General features: G+C 36.0%; 1 protein-coding gene across 1 annotated transcript in view; it reads right to left on the bottom strand.

Annotated features, from left to right (window-relative positions):
- Positions 1–21,710, bottom strand: part of LOC134531890 (serine/threonine-protein phosphatase rdgC) — a 215,367-nt gene that overhangs the window by 97,806 nt on the left and 95,851 nt on the right. The window contains exon 3 of the mRNA XM_063367905.1: positions 4,623–4,713. Within this exon, the coding sequence (XP_063223975.1) occupies positions 4,623–4,713 (91 nt within the window). The remainder of the gene's footprint in view (positions 1–4,622; positions 4,714–21,710) is intronic.

The raw sequence follows: 21,710 nt of genomic DNA, 5'->3' as shown, positions 1-21,710 counted from the left end.
GTGTTTCCCATTGGCTCACAGTTCCCCGGATAAAATGTGGGCCAATTGCAGAAGCGGTACGAAGGTGTAGTTGTTTTGATGCTAGCCTATCGCGAAATGAATCCGCGAATTTTGCATGTCTCTAGGTATTATGTACAGTAGACTTAAAGTGATATGAGCTCCAAGATCACGGAGTTGTAGACTCTGTGCTCATACGTCATGAGTAGAGACCTGTAAAATTTGCGAATTCATTTCGCGATAGGATAGAGTCCAAATACTTTTAAGAATAATTTGCTTCAGTGATTGGGCCACACTTTATCTGAAGGACTCTGGGCCAATGAAAAATCTTTAACAGAAGAATTAGCGAATCACGATCATTCCAGTAAACTGATGTTACGAGTCAGTAACCAATCAGCAGATGTAATTTGCACGAGTGCATAGAGGATCATGGAGTCTATCCTTAGGGATTTGAAATCGCGAATTTTACAGGTCTCTAGTCATGAGTAGAGACCCGTGAATTTCGCGGATTCATTTCGTGTTATGCTAAAATTCAAATAATTATACCTTAGTGCTGCTTCTGCCATTGGTTCTCTGTTAATCTGAAAGACTGAGGGCCAATTAGAGACCCTCACTCATAGAAATGTCGAATCACAGGCCACCCAGTCGAGACGACAGTTGGCATTTGCCCGAGTGTGTAGAGGATATTGGAGTCTATCCTGGAGGTCATTGAATCCGCGAAATTAATGGGTCTCTAGTCATGAGTCATGTTGGAGGGTTAGGATCGAACCGTCAAACCCCATTACACTAACGTGTGTATATATGTATATATGTTTGTATCCATGCATGTATGTATGTATTCATGTATGTTTGTATGTTTGCTTGTATGCATGCAGGTACATAAAATTTTTTTAAATTCCAACTATATAATTTGATTAAATTTTGTCAGTTTAATAAGTAAACAAACTGAAGCGAAGACAAGGCTTCCAGAATGGCAAGGAAATTTGTTTGGAATATAATCCATCAGAATGAGGAACAGCAGGAGCTGAAATTCATTCAAACAATAGAAAGACATTCCTTGGGCGGCGAGACGCTATTTACATACGCAGAACGTATTGTTCCGAGAATAGCCAACCCAAGCAAACGTTCTCTGCTATTAATTTTGTTCCATATTTATACCTCGAAGCGTTCGGAAGGCCCGCCTTTGTATTTTAGGCGTGTGTATGTGTGTGGCTTGAGAAGAGGAATATTGTGGGGGGGGGGGGGGGGGGGGGAAGGACGTAAGCGGAGACCTATTCACGAACTTCTCCTGGAAATGTCTAGGCGTTTAATCGACATGGCGTGCCAGCCACGGCGTTCTACGATAACGCAAAACTGATTAAATGTCATGGCAATTTCGCTGTCGTGAGTTACCGGCCCTCTAGTTACTAACGTGATAGTTTATAATTTTTTTTCACAAGTTCAGAGTATAAAAAAAATATTATTTCACATTTTTTCTATTATGAAAAAAATTTGGTTGTCTGTAAAGTCGGTTTACGGACGATAGTTTAACGTGACAACGTCATAACAAAACATTGATGAAATGATTGCATACTTTTATGAATAAAATTGAATAATTCTTATGGAATTATCACTATTTTGTATGGATACAAAGAAGGAGTGAAATGAAATCTACAATTTAATTGATAAATTTTATTTTATTTGCACTCCTTAATTCAAATATGTTTATTACTTTAACGAAGAGATTACTTTAACTATAACTTTTATACAAGTTTTCTATTTTACTTATTACAATCTGTGTTATTCTGTTAAGGATAGGACGATGATAGAAAAAGTAGGAAACGAATAGGAGTGTTTCAAGTATAATGTGCCTCGAAAAAGTCAAATTGATGGTTGTTCCAATCGAGTGGAAAAGAGATAGATGCGGCGCAAGCGTACAATGAGCGTAACGGGACACAGAATAACAGGACAATGTGCGTAACGGGACAATGTGTGTAACGGGACACTTTTTCGTGCGTGCAGCCGGAGTTCATCGATTTATTAGACGTTCTCACGTCAAAAAAATTGTTGATTCCTGAAAATTATAAAAACACATTTATGAACGATGCTGTATTAAAATATGGTTCCTCAGTAGTAAATATCAGTTTATTTAATTTACATGCATGCAACATTAATAAAAAATATTTTGTCATACAGTAGCTACTCAAAGAAAAAATATCTCTTTAAAAAAGTTAAATACATCAACGCATTTACTCAGAACCTCCTAAAATCTACCGAAAATTATCTTGAATTAAAAATTTATAATTTATTTTGCTTGTGGACATACAACAAACGTCTGTTTTAGTGTTACATATATGATTATAAAAAAATTTTAATATTATAACTATCACAATGATTTCGAGAGGTAAAGAGCACTTGTGTTTTGCCTATCTTAGATTCTGTTAAGTTAGAGTTACACTATAATAATTTTTGATTGATTAAGGTTAAAACTTTTTTTAAGTCTTAAGCTTATTCACTGGAATAACGCAAATACTAAAAGAATGAGATGCGATAAAAATTTAAATAAGAGGATTTTTTTTTTTTTCGAATATTCTGTCAAGATGTCTCACAAATGTTTTAAAGAAATAACACAACGGTACAGCTGGAGAAAGGCTGTAGTGACACTCATAAAGGACTTGAATGGACTCCAAGAGTAGTCAAATACTTGGGGAAGAATTTATTGAAAAGCTGACAATAAAATACTGGCGCGAAGTTTCCAGTCGGTATCCCAGCAAATACCATCTGCGCACAGTCAGAATTGTTCTTTGTGAAATTTTTTGATCTTATCCAGTGTGTTGATTTTTCTCTCTTTTTTTTTTCGCAGAGACAGGCTGAAAGCAATTTAAAGAAGGCGTCAGGAGGTTTGCTCGTTCGAAACTGTGACGGATGCCGTGGAAAAAATAAGGACCATATCATATGGTTCAGAAATATATTCGTTTAATGAAACTATTTAAAGCCTGAACGTTACCTTGCCCTATTGTTTATTTTATTGCGAGAGCTGAATACGGAAATAAACGCATATTATTGGCTGAACAAATTGGTGCAAAGGGAAGAAAAGTTAATATAATAATAAAAACTACAATGGTGCTTTCAGGAATCTGTAACGGAAACTTCATGTCTAAAAAGATTCTGAAAATGAAAGTTTATGCTTACTCCAGTCTAAAAAAAATTACAGTTTTAAAATAGTTTTCGAAAACAGTAGTCCGTGCTGACATCAAAATTATCATGAGTTATATTTGAAAACAGAAACTCTAGGACATTATCAGTTTGTAAATAGCTTTGTTATTCTTAAGCTTACGGGGCCATGTTGGTTATTTCGTTTTATTGTCATTACTTATTACACATAAACGGCTTTGCTTGCATATTCATGAAAATATATCTCTTGGGTTTCATGTTCCGTCACGACTTTTGAGACTAAATATTTTCAGTATTTGCAGAAAATGGAGGTGGAAAAAAAAAACTCGGTGTATAAACACACTCGATGATAATGAAATCATGAACACTTGTAGGCTGACCAGATATGGACTATTGTCGCTTTGTTAAACAAATGCTGTTTCCGAATAGCAAGGTCGTGTCCTTGACACTGACTTAAAGGATAATACGATATTCAGGCTGCATTCAGTGAGAAAAAAAAGCCGTAACAAATATCCGAATTCTTTTTAAAGAGCGTAGGGAGTAGCTTTCGTTGAGAAAACTCACACAACAGTTCATGTCATTTGTGCAGTGCAATAAAATTGTTGGTGACTTAGATGAACTTTTCATGCATCGATTATCTATTGCATGCACAACACGTTTTTGTTTTGTTTTAAATCTGACAAGTAAAAAATTGACAACCACACATTTTCAGGATAATCTTCGTGGGGTTAGGAATCTGAATTGGAGTTATAAATCTGTATAGGAGTTTTTTATTTTTTTTTTACTTTTTAGTCTGTTTTAAAAACTTGGTAGCCTAATAATTTTTGACGTGACAACGTCTAATAAATCGATGAATGCCGGCTGAACGCACGAAAAAGGATGACTCATTGTCCCATTACGCTCATTGTACGCTTGCGCCGCATCTATCTCTCTTCCACTCGATTGGAACAACCATCGATTTGACTTTTTCGAGGCACATTAAACTTGAAACACTCCCATTCGTTTCCTACTTTTCCTATCATCATCCTATCCTTAACAGAATAACACATATTGGAATAATTTAAATAGCAAACATGTATAAAAGTTATAGTTAAAATAATGTTTGTTAAAGTAATAAACATATTTGAATTAATGAGTGCAAATGAAAGTAAATTTACCAATTAAATTGTAGATTTCATTTCACTCCTTCTTTGTAGCCATACAAAAACAGTGATAATTCAAATAAAAATTATTCAATTTTATTCATAAAAGTATGCAATCGTTTCATCGATGTTTTGTTATGACGTTGTCACGTTGAACTATCGTCCGTAAACCGACTTTACAGACAACCAATTTTTTCTAAAAACCGTGGTAGCCTAATAAATATTTTTCCTCTGTTTTCCCCCCACTTGGGGAAAGAGGCGGGAGGGGGAAGTCTGCCCCCTGGATGCGCCCTTGCACGGAGTGGAGGGGTGGACGGGTGGATGGAGTACCTGTTGAAGACTTGGAGGAGACGTCGGATCCGACGCCTCGCGCCGCTGGGTCCGGCATGTGGGTCAGCAGGGCGTTGAAGAAGTTGTACAACTGGAACAAACAGGAACCATCACAATGCGACAAGCTCCCGTGAGGGTAGTGCGCGCCCAAAATAAATAACAGTTAAAAAAACAAAAAAACACGCTTTATATAGAAAACCAAACTAAATAAATAGAAAATAAATTTTAATAAATTTGAATTAAGAATAGTGTAAACAATTTTAATAAAAATAAATTAATAATAGTGTATATAAGAAAAAAATGTATTTTATTAAAAAAAAAGCGTGGGGTGCATGGTGTCAATAGTTATAAATATTTTATTGACATATATGAGTAGAAGGATTAAAATTTCGATAATATCTTAAAAAGCACCCCACGCGAAATGGTTTTCTTTACAATTTGCGAACTATTTTCTTTCAGTTTGTCTTTGGCGCGATATAAACAAAGCCTACTAAATATTGTGAAATTACATACATTGACAAAAATCTTATTTTGCAAATTGAATAATGGAATAATATTATCAAATTAATGTATTGTCATCGGTCCTCGATAAATCTACAAAGTTTGAATCTGGCAGTTTAAAGTGGGTCAAAATCGCGCCGAAAGGTGTCGGTTACAAACATACAAACAAATAAACAAACATACATGTGAAGCTTATATAAATCGTGTAAAAAAATAGACTTCGCTTGCATCGGAATCATCTGGATTTGCAGCAACTATTTACATTAAACGTTGCCGAACAAGAATTACCAGATTTTTTTATAATGTATCAAGAGCATCCGGGTGAGGCAAACTTTTAAAACTATGTAAAGTAATCATTTCGGGACGGATATACAATGGAGCATAACATGTCATTAGAATCATAAGATAGAACACTACAAGATCACCGATGTGATTCAGAATTAATGGAAGGAGAATTAGTTAAACTTTCTTGAGAGATTCTCTGCAAACGCTTCCAGTTAATTCAAAATCAACTCCAGCAGATAAAATCAATGTTTTTTTTTAATAATTATTATTTTCTGCCCTTGGGTAAAGAAAGTAAAATTATGAACAAAATTGAGGGTTCAACTTCAAATGAGATGAAGAAGCAAGACATTTTGCCAAAAAATTCTTACAAAAAGTGAAAGCGTTCATTTATTTGGCTGTGTAACTGGCCAAATTGAACTTTCAAATGAGTTATATAATATCAACATTACACATGAATTATTAGATAAAATTTATAGGAACTTTGTTAAAAATACACTAATTAAAATTGGTTATTTGAAAGATACATTTTAGGAGTAATAAAGGATGTACAAAACGTGTCAGGAAATAAAGTACCGTTTGGTCATTAAAAAAACTCATGAAAAAAAGGTTTAATTAATATATTTAGTTTACTACATTTCTACATCACATTTTCACATAGTCACCACTCAGTTCCAAACACTTTTCGTAACGCTGCACCAGTTTCTTTAACCCCTCTGCATAGAATTTCGCCCCCTGAAAATTAAACCAGCTGGCAATCGTAATTTAGTAAATTTTGCTGTAATGTTTTTTACTCACGTTTCATTAAATCAACCAAAATTGAAGCCCTTTGCGTCCCAAAAAAAGGTAACCATCATTTTTCGACTCTAGTACGGAGATTGCTAAAACTTTTTTTCCGGTGCGCCTGGTAGTAGGCTACACGCATTGCAGTACTCTAAGTCCATGATGCCTATAGCAGAGGCATCCCGTTCCATTCCCAGGTGGCGAGATTCTATATCAAGTTTAAAACTTACGTTCTGCAAATCGAATGATTTGATAGTCGACGTAGCTGCTCCGGCAGCGAATTCTAGCGGCGGGTGCGGAAACTACGTGTGATTCGCGTCCAGAAATGTAGTTGAAAACACAATTGGAATATATTTATCATGCCCGGCATTATTTAAAAGAATTATACGTTAGTTTGCGTGTCTTGAGTTTTGTATCATAACATGAGAACACACGAATATTCTCGTTATGGAATTTGGATGTTACGCATCACTGGTGAGTACTAAAGACTAGTTTTCATTTTTTTTTTAATTATGGTTTTAATGAAATAACACATTATTTGATATAATTATTCAATGAAGATTTCGACTGATATAGACAAGTAAAAAATTACATTTATCCCTTACCTGGGACTTTGAACACGAACTCCAAAGGCGGATACAGGGATATTTTCGGGGGAAAGGGGGAAAAATAGGAAGAAAAATTTAAAAAATATAAAAAATTTTAATTTGTAAATGTAGGTATTTAAAAAATATATGAAACTTTTGAAACCAACACACCGTCATACGGGTTTTCAGTAGCAGCCGTCGGCGACGCAGATTATCACGCAGCTCACCTTGTATCTCCCAAAACAACGCAATGCCCGTCAGATACTGATATTTAACAAAACAAAAAAAAAAAATTCCCAAATTCCGATGGCGGGAATGAGGGGGGAATTATATATTCCCTTTATCCCCCCAACACTGCGTCCTCCAACGTTGGACCGCTCGCACCAAACACCAGCGTGCAACTTTGCTACGACACGGAAGTCGGTTAAATTTCCTTCCCAAATCTACTGTTTGATCGGTTGGTAGTATCGAAGAGGTGTTCACATCGCTGGGATCCCCAGGAGTTCCACCCAAAATTCAGCACCGTAGAATGCGCCCTACCTTCGTCTGAGCGTCAAATCCTGGGCGCGATGTACACGCATGGGTTGACGTTGGAGAAGGTCAAAGTTCGCCGCAACCTCCGCTGCAGCCAGCGAGGGTGCGCGGGAAGTCTTCTGGTCTTGGTGGTGGAGAAGGTATTCGCTACACGTTACCAGTGGCGGTTACAGATTTTGTCGTGAAAACCGTCTGTTCGCTCGTTACAAGTGATAGTCGGTTCGAACTTTCTTGTGTGACCAAAATACCGCCAGATTTGAGTCGCTAATAACTACGAAACTAATGATGCGTCAACATTGGTTGTGCCCACAACGGATAGATCAAGTCTCTACGTGTTTGTCACGCAGTATTTGTTTTGCCTGTGACATCTGTAGTCACATGCACGTGATTGTTACCAAATAATTAAATATGTCATCTCATGTGACTCGTAAATAAGTGTTAGGTATGTGTTATGATTTTATCCCGACGTTTACCCGAAAATTCTACGGCACGGACTCGAACTGCGCCGTAATCTGGTTTTTAGTTTTTTCTTTTGTTCGGCGAAGGAGGAAAAAGAAAGACGATTATTAAAAATTTTATAAAAAAACTTAATTTAATAATATGTGTTTAAAAAACCTCCAGTATCAGCGCCACTAACACAGAGACATATTGACCTACAGAATTAGCCGCAGGCATGTGTGAGAGCTCATCTCGCATTACTCAAAATATCATTCCACCTTCACTGACCTATTCTGAATTTTTTCCCCCCTTCACCTTAAATACCAGAGTTATTTCAATTTACTGCTGTGTAAGATTTTATTCGTTGACAGTATTATTTTTTTGTAGTTTAATGGAAATAAATTGTACTTTAAACATAATTTGCGAAAATATTTCGAGTAAGTTAATATTCCAAATAAAGTAGTATATCAAATTATTAAACTCATTGTAAAATAAGTTATTTCTACACTGTTAATTTTTTTCATTGACTACCAAAGCAAACTCATTTGTTCTTAGGTAACTTATTTTTTGAAAATCTACTAATTCCCTAAAAAAAAATTTAACTGTGTATTTTCACAATTAAAATATTTCCTTTCAATATTGTAACACATTAATTATTATTTTGTATTACGGATGACAATATTTGGGTGAATGGAATTTGAAAATTAATACCACTATTGAATACGATTTTTTCATACATATACGATTATTAATAATTTAATCTCTAACACGTTTATAATTTTTAAAATATTTCCTTCAGTCCATAGTCTCGTTAAGTTTAAAATGAAAATGTTGAAAATGTTTTGCTATTTTTTTTAGACTTCTAACAGTTGAGTTTTGTTATAAAATTGAACGAAGATTACATCGATGTTATCGGAAATTCATAACAAATGGTTTCAATGTTTACACACATTACAAGTAGAAGATTGCAATTCAAATATACGAATAGTGCGAAACAAAGAAGTGCGATAACAAAAAGCACGTCTGTTCAATTTCCTGGTGTCAGGGTACTGCAACCAATTTCAGAAAGCTCAGGAAAATATGCCAGTGAACACTTTTCAATTGTTTTACATTTATAATACTCATCGGCGCATTCGAGCAAAAATGTTTTTGAATGTTCTGACAGCAACTGTTTGAAACAGACCCCACTAGAATCGAAGTTATGAATTTTTTAAGATAATGGATATTCATTCTCTTGACGGGACTACAGGGAGAAAACATGTAGAAACTTCCATTGCTGCTGACAGCATCTTCATTCTTCAAAAACTTTTCCAAATGTTTCCTTACCGCTGCACAAAGAGTTCAGACTTAAATTGGAAACCTTGTGTTTGTGAATGATGTACAGGTTTCATATCTAGCAAATAGTAGGCTGTAAACATTGGGTATGTGTACGTAAAAATAACGAAGATAAATATAACATTAAACCCCTTCTAAAAAAATATTAATATTGCTTTCAATAGTTTGCATTTTTATAAAATTAAATGTGAACTAAAATTAAAAAAATATATTTTAGTAAATTCAAAGTTTTAATGGAATAGAACCTATTTCAATTTAAAATTTTCACGAAAAAGTTTTATCTTAAAAAACTTAAAATAAATTTCGGTGTTGCCAGAAAATTTTACAATCAAATGTCTTAAAACTTTCGCGGACTATAGAAATGAAATATGTATTTTGTTGGAAGAAGAATAATTCAAAAAATGAAACTTTTATATTAATTTTATTGACTTAAAAACTGAGTTATGTCAACGCAGTTTTTTATGTAGATTTTTTGTTCTGCTTGTCACTTGAAAAATATTTTTTTAATCCATTTCCACGTTATAACCTATTTACAATGGAAGTAAGCAGTTAAGAAGTAAAGGAGCTAATTTATGCAATATTGTTAATACTTGAAGTTTATCGGGACAGCAAAACAATTTTTGTTCATAATGCTATTTAAAGTTAATTCCTTTCAGATGTTTTGTTATCATGTATGTATAACAATACTTAATACATGATGGCAAAGTTGTGATTCTTCCTAGCGAGTTTTTTCCAAGCTATTAAGCAATTTTAAAGGTTGATAGCATTTATGCAGATATGATTTGTTTTGCTATCAAATTGCTAACCGGTTGACTTCAACTTCAGAACAGACACCAACTCCATACATTTATACCGCCATGTTATTTACTATCTTATTCAAAACTGCAGCAATTTAGCTCGAAACATAGACCATCGACATTTTTGGATGGGTGATTGATTATACGTAGGTAGAATCAAGACCGTTTCGCGGATTCATCCGGTAGCAAAGTAGACTTGAAGCACCTATACTTGAACTTTCTCTGCGTTGTTTATTGCATTACAGGGATATTGACACTCCCTTGATGACCCATGCATCAGTTATAAACCAGGAGAAGTTGTTACCTAATCAAGACCAACCTGGCAAGCGATCCAAACTTGTTATCGACCAATGTTCACAGTAAAAAAGGGCTCGATTTTATATAGGCAAGTCGAGTCTAGCCTAAAGTAAAATAAATTCACAGAATAATTGTGGCTGTATAGTAAATTGCATGGTGGTCTAAGGCGGTGAACAGTGGTAGAGTTTAAAACAGATCATAAGATAATTGTGACCTCAAACGTAAGCAGTACTAATAGTTCTAAATGTATCCACACCGGTTGATACAGCTACATGCGATCTTAAGAGGCCATTGAACTGCAACGTTTTTTTCCCCTCGTGCTCGGCCCAAACATTCTGTTTACTTGCGGCCCGCCGTGTGAAGTCGGTGAGCCACCATTAAACAACCAGCCATGAATATTCATCTAAGATTTGCGCATAATTCATTACAAGCACCGGAGAGTGAAAATAGTGAGGGTTCTTTAAGTACGCGAATATTTAGGCGCGGGAGATGTTAACCCTACCGACTATATTTCATAAAATGCGATATACTGTACATGTGAAAGTTTTTTAAATTAAATGTACATAACGTTTTTGTTTATAGATATATATTTCTATCTAAGTATTATTCTTTACTCTTCAATGGTATCATAAATGTAATATTGTCAGTTTAAATTATTATTTTTTTACACTAAACACGACCTATTTCTGGATTAACTTCAACTAAATTTTAAAGCAAAAACAGGATTTTCATATTTATTTACAAACACACAAATTTATGCCAATATACTTAATATTCTAACTTTGCTTCGTAAGTTAGATACGTATATGTGCATATATTTGTTCAAAATTCCTTTTTAACGCATTCCAATATTTATTTTGTTTTAAATTTGAGTTGTCCACTTGCGAAACCTGGGTTTTAATGCTTGTTAGATATGTCTCTGAATTATCTAAAAAAAATTAAAATATCTTATATTCAGAATTACTGAAATCACTTGAAAAGTCAATGAGAATGTTACGTACATTAGTAAATAAAGTCAAAATTATAATGGCAACACTTTCAAAACCTATTATAAACTGTCCACATCAAAATTCAGTTAAATCACTATCGCAAAATGACCACATGAAGCAATAAACATGCAAAAACCTGTTAAAATCTCAGAACTTTACATTGAGGTGGTTCAAAGACAAAGGTTTTTTTTCCATATATATATTTTTTTAATGTACCTCTACAACTTCACAGTATGTCAAAGAAGTTCGCACTCTTCCCAAAATCAGAAAAACGTGTCTGCATACGCATGGCTAGAAGCTGATTTTGCCAGATTATTGAACCAAACAGCTTCCACCACCTATCAAAACCTACCCCAGCAAGCAGATTTTGAAGAGATGGCAGAGATCTCTGCTTGTTTGAAGTTTGGTTGCAGGGGGTTGGGGGAATTAAAAAAAAAAGACGGCAATTTTTCATGTTGTTGCATTGGTTTCTGAGCGAGGCTCCCATTGTAGATCAAGAAATTCAAATGGATTTTCCTATTGTGGGACACACTTTTTATTCCTCTCCTCTAGCGACTGCAACAACAGCAACTGAGCGATAGGCGAGCCTTTCTTCAAAATCTAACAGAAATCTAAGATGGAAGGGACTACCAATGGCAAGCCATCTTCTTCTTGGGCATTGCTTGTCTCATACAGTGCCTCCCGGTGTCCAGAAAAAAAAGACCCTCGGTTCCTGAAAATTTTTTCAGAGGGAACATCGCCCCCCACTCGATGAGATAGGACCCAAAGGAGCAGTGAAACAAATGGCCGGTCGTCTATAAGGCGTCCATGCGAGCGTCTTTTCCCCGCTGGTGGCCAGAGTCCCTTCCCAGGCGTCTCGACGCCCTTCCCTTCTCGATCCCCTGGACGCCGTGCGTCGCCCTGGTCCGTCCTGAATATTCATGAAGGCGCGTATCAGGGGTGACCTCCCGCAGGACTGCCTGGGTGTTGCTCCCTTCCGCCTCCCTTACGCTCCCCTTTTGAAATCCCACATGCCAACGACTTCATCCCCCATCGGGGACGGTTCAATATCTGTTCCCTGTCTCTGTTCCTCCAGATCTTCATCTGCGCCGCTACGCCGACACAACACCCTCGGGGTGCCGCGGAGTTTAAATTGAATCCGCGCGCAAAGCGGAGTGGCGCTTGTCTTATGTTCGTGCACTTCGTCTCAGACCACATCAGAACTTTAGTGTAGACATTTATTGCCTTCTGCGCGTTTACGATTCACCAAACAAAGCTGTCGAAAACAGCTATTTGAAATGCACACCATGAAGTGGGTTTCTGTTCTAAAGTTGAAGGCACTCTGATTATCAGTTGGTTAAAAAAAAAAAAAAAAAAAAAAAAAAAACGTAGTCGTATAAAGGCTGATGCTGGAAGTTTGTTCAATAGCTTGAAAGGAACGCGCTAGGAAGAATTATAAATGCAATCATGAACCAAGTATTTTGAAATAAAGATGATAATAATAAATTATCATTAATTTTAAGTTATTAACATGGCAAACATTGGAAACACTAACTTCCTAAATTCTTATATCCGTGATGCAAACAACGACAATGGCATTTGTTTGAAAATGGTACTATATTTCCCCATGTTTTTTTTAAATTTAAAATTAAGGTTGTATCTTGACGCAGCAAGAATTTTAGTCAACTGATCACGCACTGAAAAAGAAAATAGTTTTGTGGCCATAAAACGTTTTGCAAATATGTACCTCAAAATTATTTTGTGTTACGAAAAAAAACGTCCACCAAGTGGGTTACTAGTGACAGCAGGAATTTTACTGTCCCATATCATTATGATTAGTTGAGGCTACAAAATTGTCATGTCACCAGGAAATATTCAGTGCGGTGTATGCTCACAAAAACCTTTTGTGCCGTAGCGAAACCTATCTGTAACTAAATTCAAAAGTTAAAAGGCTGTGAGATTTTATGACCTTAATAATTTGCCACCACTGGTAAAAATGCCGGTCAATAATTGAAAACGTCATTTGAACGTACATATATGTTGGTCTACACTGTACGTCATTGCGAAACCTCAAGAACAGTTAAAAACGATGAATACACAAACACACAAGAAAAAAAAGCCAAAAGTCCAAAGTTAATTTCATAGAGAGCACACAGGTTAACGTAGAAGGAATTTGTCAGATAAATACCTCAGCGCATATGAACATAGTGGGCTGACAAAGATGATACAGTTGCAACAAGAACAATAAGTACAGATAAAAAAATTACCTTGGGCAACACAGACAAATCTGACGATGATACTAAACTGATAAACTAGACAACACATAAAGCGTAAAGATAGAAATGGCGTATAGCCAAAAAATAGTGTTTAAAATTACTATTCCCCCATTGTAAGTATCATTGAAAGGACGTGAGTCAGTCAGTGTTGGAGCAATAATAAGTATGTTACTGCGTGGCTTGCCCGTATAGTCTATCGTATCACTACGCAGAAAAAAATTTTCAGTACCTTTGCAAAAGATTCCTTTAGAAAACAGTTGTCAAGAAATATTTTATAATACTTCGAGCAATATATTGTAACTTTGCACAACAAATGGCTATTGTTATTTTTGCATACATGAAATACGTTTTTTTCGAGAGAATACTGAGTAATTATTACGAAAATTGGCGCAAAACTTTATGTTTTAATTTATGTTTACATTACAGTGTAATTATTCTTGACCCTTAGAAAAATTAATTGAATATTTAATAATTGGACTTAATTTTTTCCATTATGCTTGTTAACATGCGCGTTTTAACTATTAAAGGTACTGGAACAACACAAATCATAAATGCCCGGGTACGAATAGGAACCCAGTATTACTGAGAGCACTATTTTGTAGTGATACAGTTTTTTTAATGTTCATGTACAAAAGTACAAATATTTGTAATTTTACATGAATATCACTGTTCCATCTGCAAAAACACATACGGTTAAGACAATTATAATCAGTGGGTGATAATAAATGTGTTACATACTACACGGATGTTTTGTGAAGCCTCTTTTCATCAGGGTATGGTCTTCACTGTGTTTGCGTTACGCCCAAAAACATTGGCTGCAGTTTAGTGTTTAGTACCGTGGAAACAGTTTCAATGGACTTGTTCTATGGAAGTGACTGCGTTCACATGACAGAAGTTATAATTAACCGTTATCAGTAATGGTCAAGCATAATTTTCGAAATGTTTTGAGCATTGCGACATGGCGATTGTGGGGCAAAAAATTGTATCTTCAACCACGCCACAGCATGCACAGAGAAAAAAGTTTGTTTGAGACAGCAAATATTGGTTTGTGTACGGTGAAAAAATATTTCCTTCAAGAAATGAAATATTTGGTTGACAGTACCACACTTTATGTGCAGCCAAAAATGATTTTGTACGCATTACAAAATATATAGTAGAGTACGACAAAACCATTTGCTCAGGTCAACCAAATATTTCCTAGTACAGTAAATTCGCATTGTTGATCTGGATAAGATTTGTAGAATTTAATTTGATGTTTACATAAAAATGACAACTGTCTACATCTACGTAATAAAGACAGTTAGCAGACAATAATGTACCCGCCCGTGCTTCATTGAAACGCAATACTTGTTTGAAACAGAGAGGGAAGTTGACAAATTCTTTGTTTTTTTTTCAATTTTTAATTATTTGTAAGCCATGTAATCTAGATAATTTTGTTAAAAAAATATACTTTTATATCTTAGTAAATGATAAGTGAGCTTATATAAATGTTGTGTTTTGCTTATCACCCATATGACCTCCATTATCCGGATTTTTGTTCGTTCGGACTGCCTTTGGTCTTAGTCCGGATGTACAAGGTTTAACTCTACAAAATATTTGTTTGAATAAACCACGTGTATTTATCTGGCCATCTACAAACAAACATACTGTCGAGACAAACAAAACTTTCCCTTTAGTCTGCCGTGAAAGGATACTACTCCACGGTCTTCGAGCAGTTTTTCCCGGAGCAAGCACAGAAATCGGTTACGTCAGTCGCGCTTCGAAACGAACAGCGCTCTCGCGAAGCAGGCGCACGCGAAACTTCGGACTTTGTCTCATCTGTCTCCGTCTGAACAGCTCCTAGAGTCCGGGAGACGTTCGCGGGGTTTGTGACGTAGTTCCGCCGCCACGGGATCCAATCAAACGACAAGAGTTAGGGCTTGTCCTTCAAGGTAGCGCGGAGATCTCAACGGCTATAGAAACAAGCGTTTTCAGGTTTCATCGCTGTAGAAAACTCCTTGTGCAGATTCGGATATGCTCGCTCGTCTTGGTCTTCCAGAGTATACTTGAATATTCTTTTTTTTTTTTGACGTGACAACGTCTAATAAATCGATGAACGCCGGCTGCACGCACGTAAAAGGATGACTCATTGTCCCGTTACGATCATTGTACGCTTGCGCCGCATCTATTTTAGCCCAGTCATATTAGGGGTTTCACCTCGGAATGAAAGATAATAAACTGTAAATTGGTACAAACCTTTGTTTTGTCGTTCTAAATGTTGTGCAAAAGTCACAAATGTTATCGTGTCCGCGTCTTAAGATATTGAAGGTCAAAGGTCATAAAAATCTGTTTTTTTGCGAATATCTCGCTTTCTATTGCTTAAATGAGATTTGCACATATTGTAAATGTTGTAGAGTATAAAATTCTCTACAACCTTTGTTTAAACTTTTTTTTTCATACGATCAATCGTTTTTGCGGTAGACCGCGAACAGTGCGCCACGTACAGTCATGTATGGCCACGTACGACATTCACAGAAACACCTTATGAAAGTGACTTATCACATATAAAACATAAATCAGCCATAGCTCTTAAAACCGTACGTCCGTCGTTGCGAAGATACAATTTCAAACTAACGAATAATCTTGACTGATACAAAGTGGTCCCTTAAAAGAGAAAGTGGTCTTGAATACAATAGAACATCTGTCCCGGCTATAAATAGAAAAGGTCATAGGGTAGGGACAAGTATTTCCAGGTATATAAGTATTAAAAAATTTACACGTTTTAAAGAAAACGTATATAATGTCGTTTTAACTTAAAATATAACTAAAATATACATTCCAGAATTATTATTAATATACTATAGTTTAATAGTTAATTAAATAGTTAAATATAAATAAATAAAAATAATTAAGTCACTTATTTTAATTAAATATAAATAATTAATAATTAGTACATAAATAATGAGCATTGTTTAATAATTATAATTTTTTAGTAAATAATTCAATTTATACAACGTACTGATAACCGTAACTCACGCTTGACCTTGCATTAGGCCATATATGACTGCACGCGGCGCACTCTTCGCGGTCTACCGCAAAATCGGTTGATAGTATGAAAAAAAGTTCAAACAAAAGTTGTAGAGAATTTTATACCCTACAACTTTTATAATAAGTGCAAATCTCATTTAAGCAATAGAAAGCGAGATATTCAAGAAAAAACGATTTTTATGACCTTTGACCTTCAATATCTTAAGACGCGGACACGATAACATTTGTGACTTTTGAGACAACATTTAGAACGACAAAACAAAGGTTTATACCAATTTACAGCTTATTATCTTTCATTCCGAGGTTGACCCATTTTTTTTACCTAATATGTATGACTGGGCTATGACTTTTTCGAGGCGCATGAAACACTCCCATTCGTTTCCTACTTTTCCTATCACCGTCCTAGCCTTAACAGAATAACACATATTGGAAGAAGTTAAATAGCAAACATGTATAAAAGTTATAGTTAAAATAATCTCTTCGTTAATGTAATAAACATATTTGAATTAATGAGTGCAAATAAAAGTAAATTTATCAATTAAATTGTAGATTTCATTTCACTCCTTCTTTGTATCCATACAAAATAGTGATAATTCAATAAAAATGATCCAATTTTATTCATAAAAGTATGCAATCATTTCATCAATGTTTTGTTATGACGTTGTCACGTTAAACTATCGTCCGTAAACCGACTTTACAGACAACCAATTTTTTTTTTTTGAGATATGGATTTTATGTCAGTTTTCTTCCTTTTTTTCCCCACACACTGAAAGACTCGCTCACTTTTTTTTTTACAATGTGAACTAAGCCGAGCACGCACCCTCGCGGCGATGGGAGAGAGAGAGAGACAGCCAACAGTAGAGCGCGCCTGCGTCCTTCCACCGAAGCCCTTTTGTCCCGGCTGCGAGTCGTGACATGTCCGCCGCCAGCGCTGCGCTGTCTCGCCGGAACACGGCGCCTCTGAAGGGGGTAGCACACCCTTAATTACTTCGCTTCCACAATCTCGTGTTTTTGCTCGTCATTCTGATTTAAACACATACCATGACTATAGTGAACCGTTTGTAAAAAAAAGTTTTATAATTAAAAAAAAGTTTATGTCTAATGGTCTTTAACAAACTTTAAAGCCAATTTTTAACGTCAAACCCAGCGTACAATCGTACTGTAAACAGTTGTAAATTAATCGCCTCCGTAGTGTAGCTTCAGACATGTATAACATAATTTTTTTGTATATCACTCATAAATTAGCTAAAAAAATAATTGATTACCCACAATCCCATAAAATTGAGTTTTTTTTTCAGGTTTTTGGGAAATCCGATTTTCTTTGATTTTTGAAAACGGTCCGGAAAAATTCGCGGTATAGAATACACAGTCCTCTGTGTACTCGGACCAATAACGCCATTTCATTGGCTGTTGACTTGTGAGACGTCTCAACTGGTTTGCCTGTGATTCAATAGGTATTTCGCTGGTTGATGGTTTCTCATTGGTTCAGGGCTCGTCCAGATGAACGGTGAGCCAATAGCAAGAACAGCTGAAAGGGATATGCCTTTGAATTTTAGACTATCGCGAAATGAATGCACGATTTTTCCTGGTCTCTATTTATATAATTGATTTGTATATTCGCAAAAATATTCCGAGATTAGTTGAAAGTCAAAACACTGTAGCATCGTCTGTTTTACATGATTGGGCGAGTTCCTTTCAGATACTACATAGATTGTTCCAACACCAATCACAGTTATTCAGTGCGGAAGCAAACGCGTCCTGAGTGGCTCGGTCAAATAAGGTAACGTCTTCTCTCGCAGACCGCCGCCAATCACAAGGAAGAAACCGCTGGTGCGGGTATACCGTGTTTCAGTCTAATAGGCGTTTAGATTTTTTTCGTGAAAAAAGCCTGCTCCTAATGATTTGCAAAAAAAAAATAGTGATACTGTATACAACACTATTACATGCTCTGAGTTCATGCTAGGGTTTACTTAAAAACTGACATTTAAGTTTCTCAAAACTATTAATTAATTAAATATTTGATTAATAAACGATGAACGATAGTTATATAATGAATATATTTAAAACTAGGAGCAAATATGGCAGCATAATATTTCAAAACTTTCCACAGAATAAATCTCTCTACTTCTATAAATGATTTCTTTGGAAACCAGTTGCCAAGAAAAAGTTTGTAATACTGCAAGAATGATATTGTAAATTTGTACGACATATTGATATGGTTATTTTTTTAAATATGAAAAGTGTTTTTCGAGGTAATAATGGGTTTTTCTTACAAAATTGGTGCACTAGTTAATGTTTTAATCTAGTTTTCATTCAAGCATAATTATTTGAACCATAGAAAATGTAATCAAATATTAAATAACTGGACTTTATTTTGTTTTATTATGTTTAACAATATGCCCAGCTAATACTAGAAAGCTATTCAGGGAACGGTTCGCAAATAACTTGAACCGTTGGGAATCCGAAGCCAGTATTACTGCGAAAACTATTTTTTAGTGATACAATTTTTTATTTAAATGCAAAAATTAACAAATATCGATAATTTTACGTGAATACTTTTTTTTCATTTACAAAAAAAATCCATTGTACCCCATTAAACCAGTTCCCCCAATTTAACCAGTGTACCCCATTAAACCAGTGTACCCCATTAAACCAGTGTATCACAATAAACCAGTTTACTCCATTAAACCAGTTTACCCCATTAAACCAGTATACCCCATTAAACCAATGTATCACAATAAACCAGTTTACCCCATTAAACCAGTGTACCTCATTAAACCTGTGTACCCCATTAAACCAGTGTACCCCCATTAAAGACGACGGCACCGCCGACTGCTCCACTCTGCCTCGCTGCTCGATAGCAGCGCCGGAAGGGGGCGTGCCTTAAAGAGGACGGTGCAGTCAGTCGGCGTGGCGGCGCTCTGTACAGAGTGAGTCAGAATTCAAACAACAAACTTTGGCTGCAGACTCACCTCGACAAAAACCAGTTGAAAATATATACAGGATATCCCATAGCTCAACGTAAGGCCGAGAACATTTAACAGGCCACTGAATCAAGGTGCTGACTTAAAAAAAATTCTAATAATTGTCATATTTTTCCAGAAATGGCCTTTTTTAGTTTTAAATCTCCAGCCTTCACCAAATTTTTAGATACTATGTAAGTAAATATGTTTATGAAACAATTATAAATAATTCTACTGTTGATTACAATTCAAAATAAAAACATACATGTTATACTTTTGAGGAAAAAAGAAAACATTCTTTGCACGACTTTTGTGGCCAAAATTTTTAATCGAGTGAATTTGACTAACTAAATTGTACAAAAAACTTAATAACTTTGAAAGTTATTAGCTATAAAAATCCATATTTTCATTACCAATCTAATATTTTTAAAGAATTACTAGTAAAAAGATCCTCATTAAAAAAATTTTTCTGCATAAATATTTCAAATGAACATTTTCGTTTAAAAGCTTAGAATGTTAAATTTTATCCTTTAATTGTTATAAATATTTGAGTTATTTATAATTTCTTAGCAAACAAACATGGTGTAAGATGGGGATTTAAAACACTTTTGAAAAATAATCCTATAACTCGAAAACTTACGATACTTTTTGAATCAGAAACATTTACTGGCCTATCAACTGTTATCGGCATGACGTTGGGTTATCAGACATTTTGTATACGACATATGGACTTCAGTTATTTCCAAAGCAGACACAGGTCTTTGAAGTTACAGCGGAACAACAATTTTATTTTAATAATAGATATATTATTAATATAGATCAATTAGAGTTTAGATAACGCTGAATTTAACAAAGCTCTAGAACCACTGCGAATTCTTTCGCCACCGTAAAATGATTTCATTGAATTAATTTGAGTTAGTAACACACCAAAAAAACATATTTATGTGGAGAAAAAATGAATGAGTTACCATAAATATTTAAATAAAATTATTTTTCTTTTCCGTGAGTCTATAATTTTGTTCAAATAAAGATTATCCACACGCTTAGTGGTTTATCATTACACTTTATTTTTTTACATACAGCAAAATTATTGTCCATGTCCAAATTCAAAGCGATACTTAGCATCACAAAAATCGCATCTATTGAAAAATCTTGTTCAAAACTTGGAAAGGCGATCAAATAAAAACTTTCAAAAAACAAAATAATATCTTTATTTTGTTTGTCATGTTTTGAAAAAAGGATGAGGTCTGGAATTCTCGCCGGCCACTGCGTAACCACTTCTTCCAGATAATTCCTTGCGGTTAATGCGGCGTGGGAAAGAGCGCTGTCGCACACTGATGTGAACCCATCGCCAAGGAAGCCCGCACTATGGGACTACACTCTCTTGTGGGCTCACAATGACGTAGCGACGAGCAGTAAGCGATCCTTGTCCGCGAACACCACCAGTTCCGGGGAACGCACACCAGCTCGATGTCCCATGTTACATGCCCCATGCTCCATGCTCCACGCTCCATGCTACATGCTACATGCCCCATACTACATGACCCATGCTTCATGATCCATGCTACATGCTCCATGCTCAATGCTTCATGCTACATGCCCCATGCTACATTCTCCATTCTACATTCTCCATGGTATATTGTCCATGCTTCATCCGTGCTCAGTGCTTCATGCTACATGTTCCATGCTCCCTGCCCCTGGTCCATGATGGACGTGCATAGTCCACCGTCTCCTCGACACAGGCGCACTCCCGTCCGAGCACAGCACAGTCCCCCGTGCGTCAGAGTCCGGCCGAGGTTTGTGCTCGCTGGCGGACTGCGATGCGGCGCCGTCAACTGACGTCTCTTGCCGCGGAGAGGCTTGCGTTGTCCCGCGAGCTGCGAGAGCCGACTGCTCGTAGACACCGAGACGACAGAGGCGATCGTCCCTCTCAGATGTGAAGCGTCGTCGTCCTTATCCGCGCCTCCGGAAGAAGCCACCCGTCTCTTGGAACCGTCTGGGAAAACCCTCCTCGTTTGGGTTCGATGTATTGGCTCGACGTTTGAAACTTATTTTTCGGATACGTGCGATGTTTTGTGACGCCGAGTGTATAACAGAGCCTTCGGAAGCGTTTTAAACCTTAAGTTGTTTCAAATGTTTTCCACTTGCTCTGTCGTGACCAACTTGCAGCCAAAGCTCGTCGGTAGAATTCAGACCCAACCTACGCAGACGTGCGCAAGCTGTTTGCGACACCCCAAACATTGAAATACTTATTTATGTACGTATTTATTATTTACAACGGGTAGGGTAAGTCAAGACAA

The sequence above is a fragment of the Bacillus rossius genome, chromosome 5 (genome assembly GCF_032445375.1).
Source record: "Bacillus rossius redtenbacheri isolate Brsri chromosome 5, Brsri_v3, whole genome shotgun sequence".
Lineage (NCBI taxonomy): Eukaryota > Metazoa > Arthropoda > Insecta > Phasmatodea > Bacillidae > Bacillus > Bacillus rossius.
Note: the sequence above shows the minus strand (reverse complement) of the source record. Positions and strands in the feature narration are given on the sequence as shown.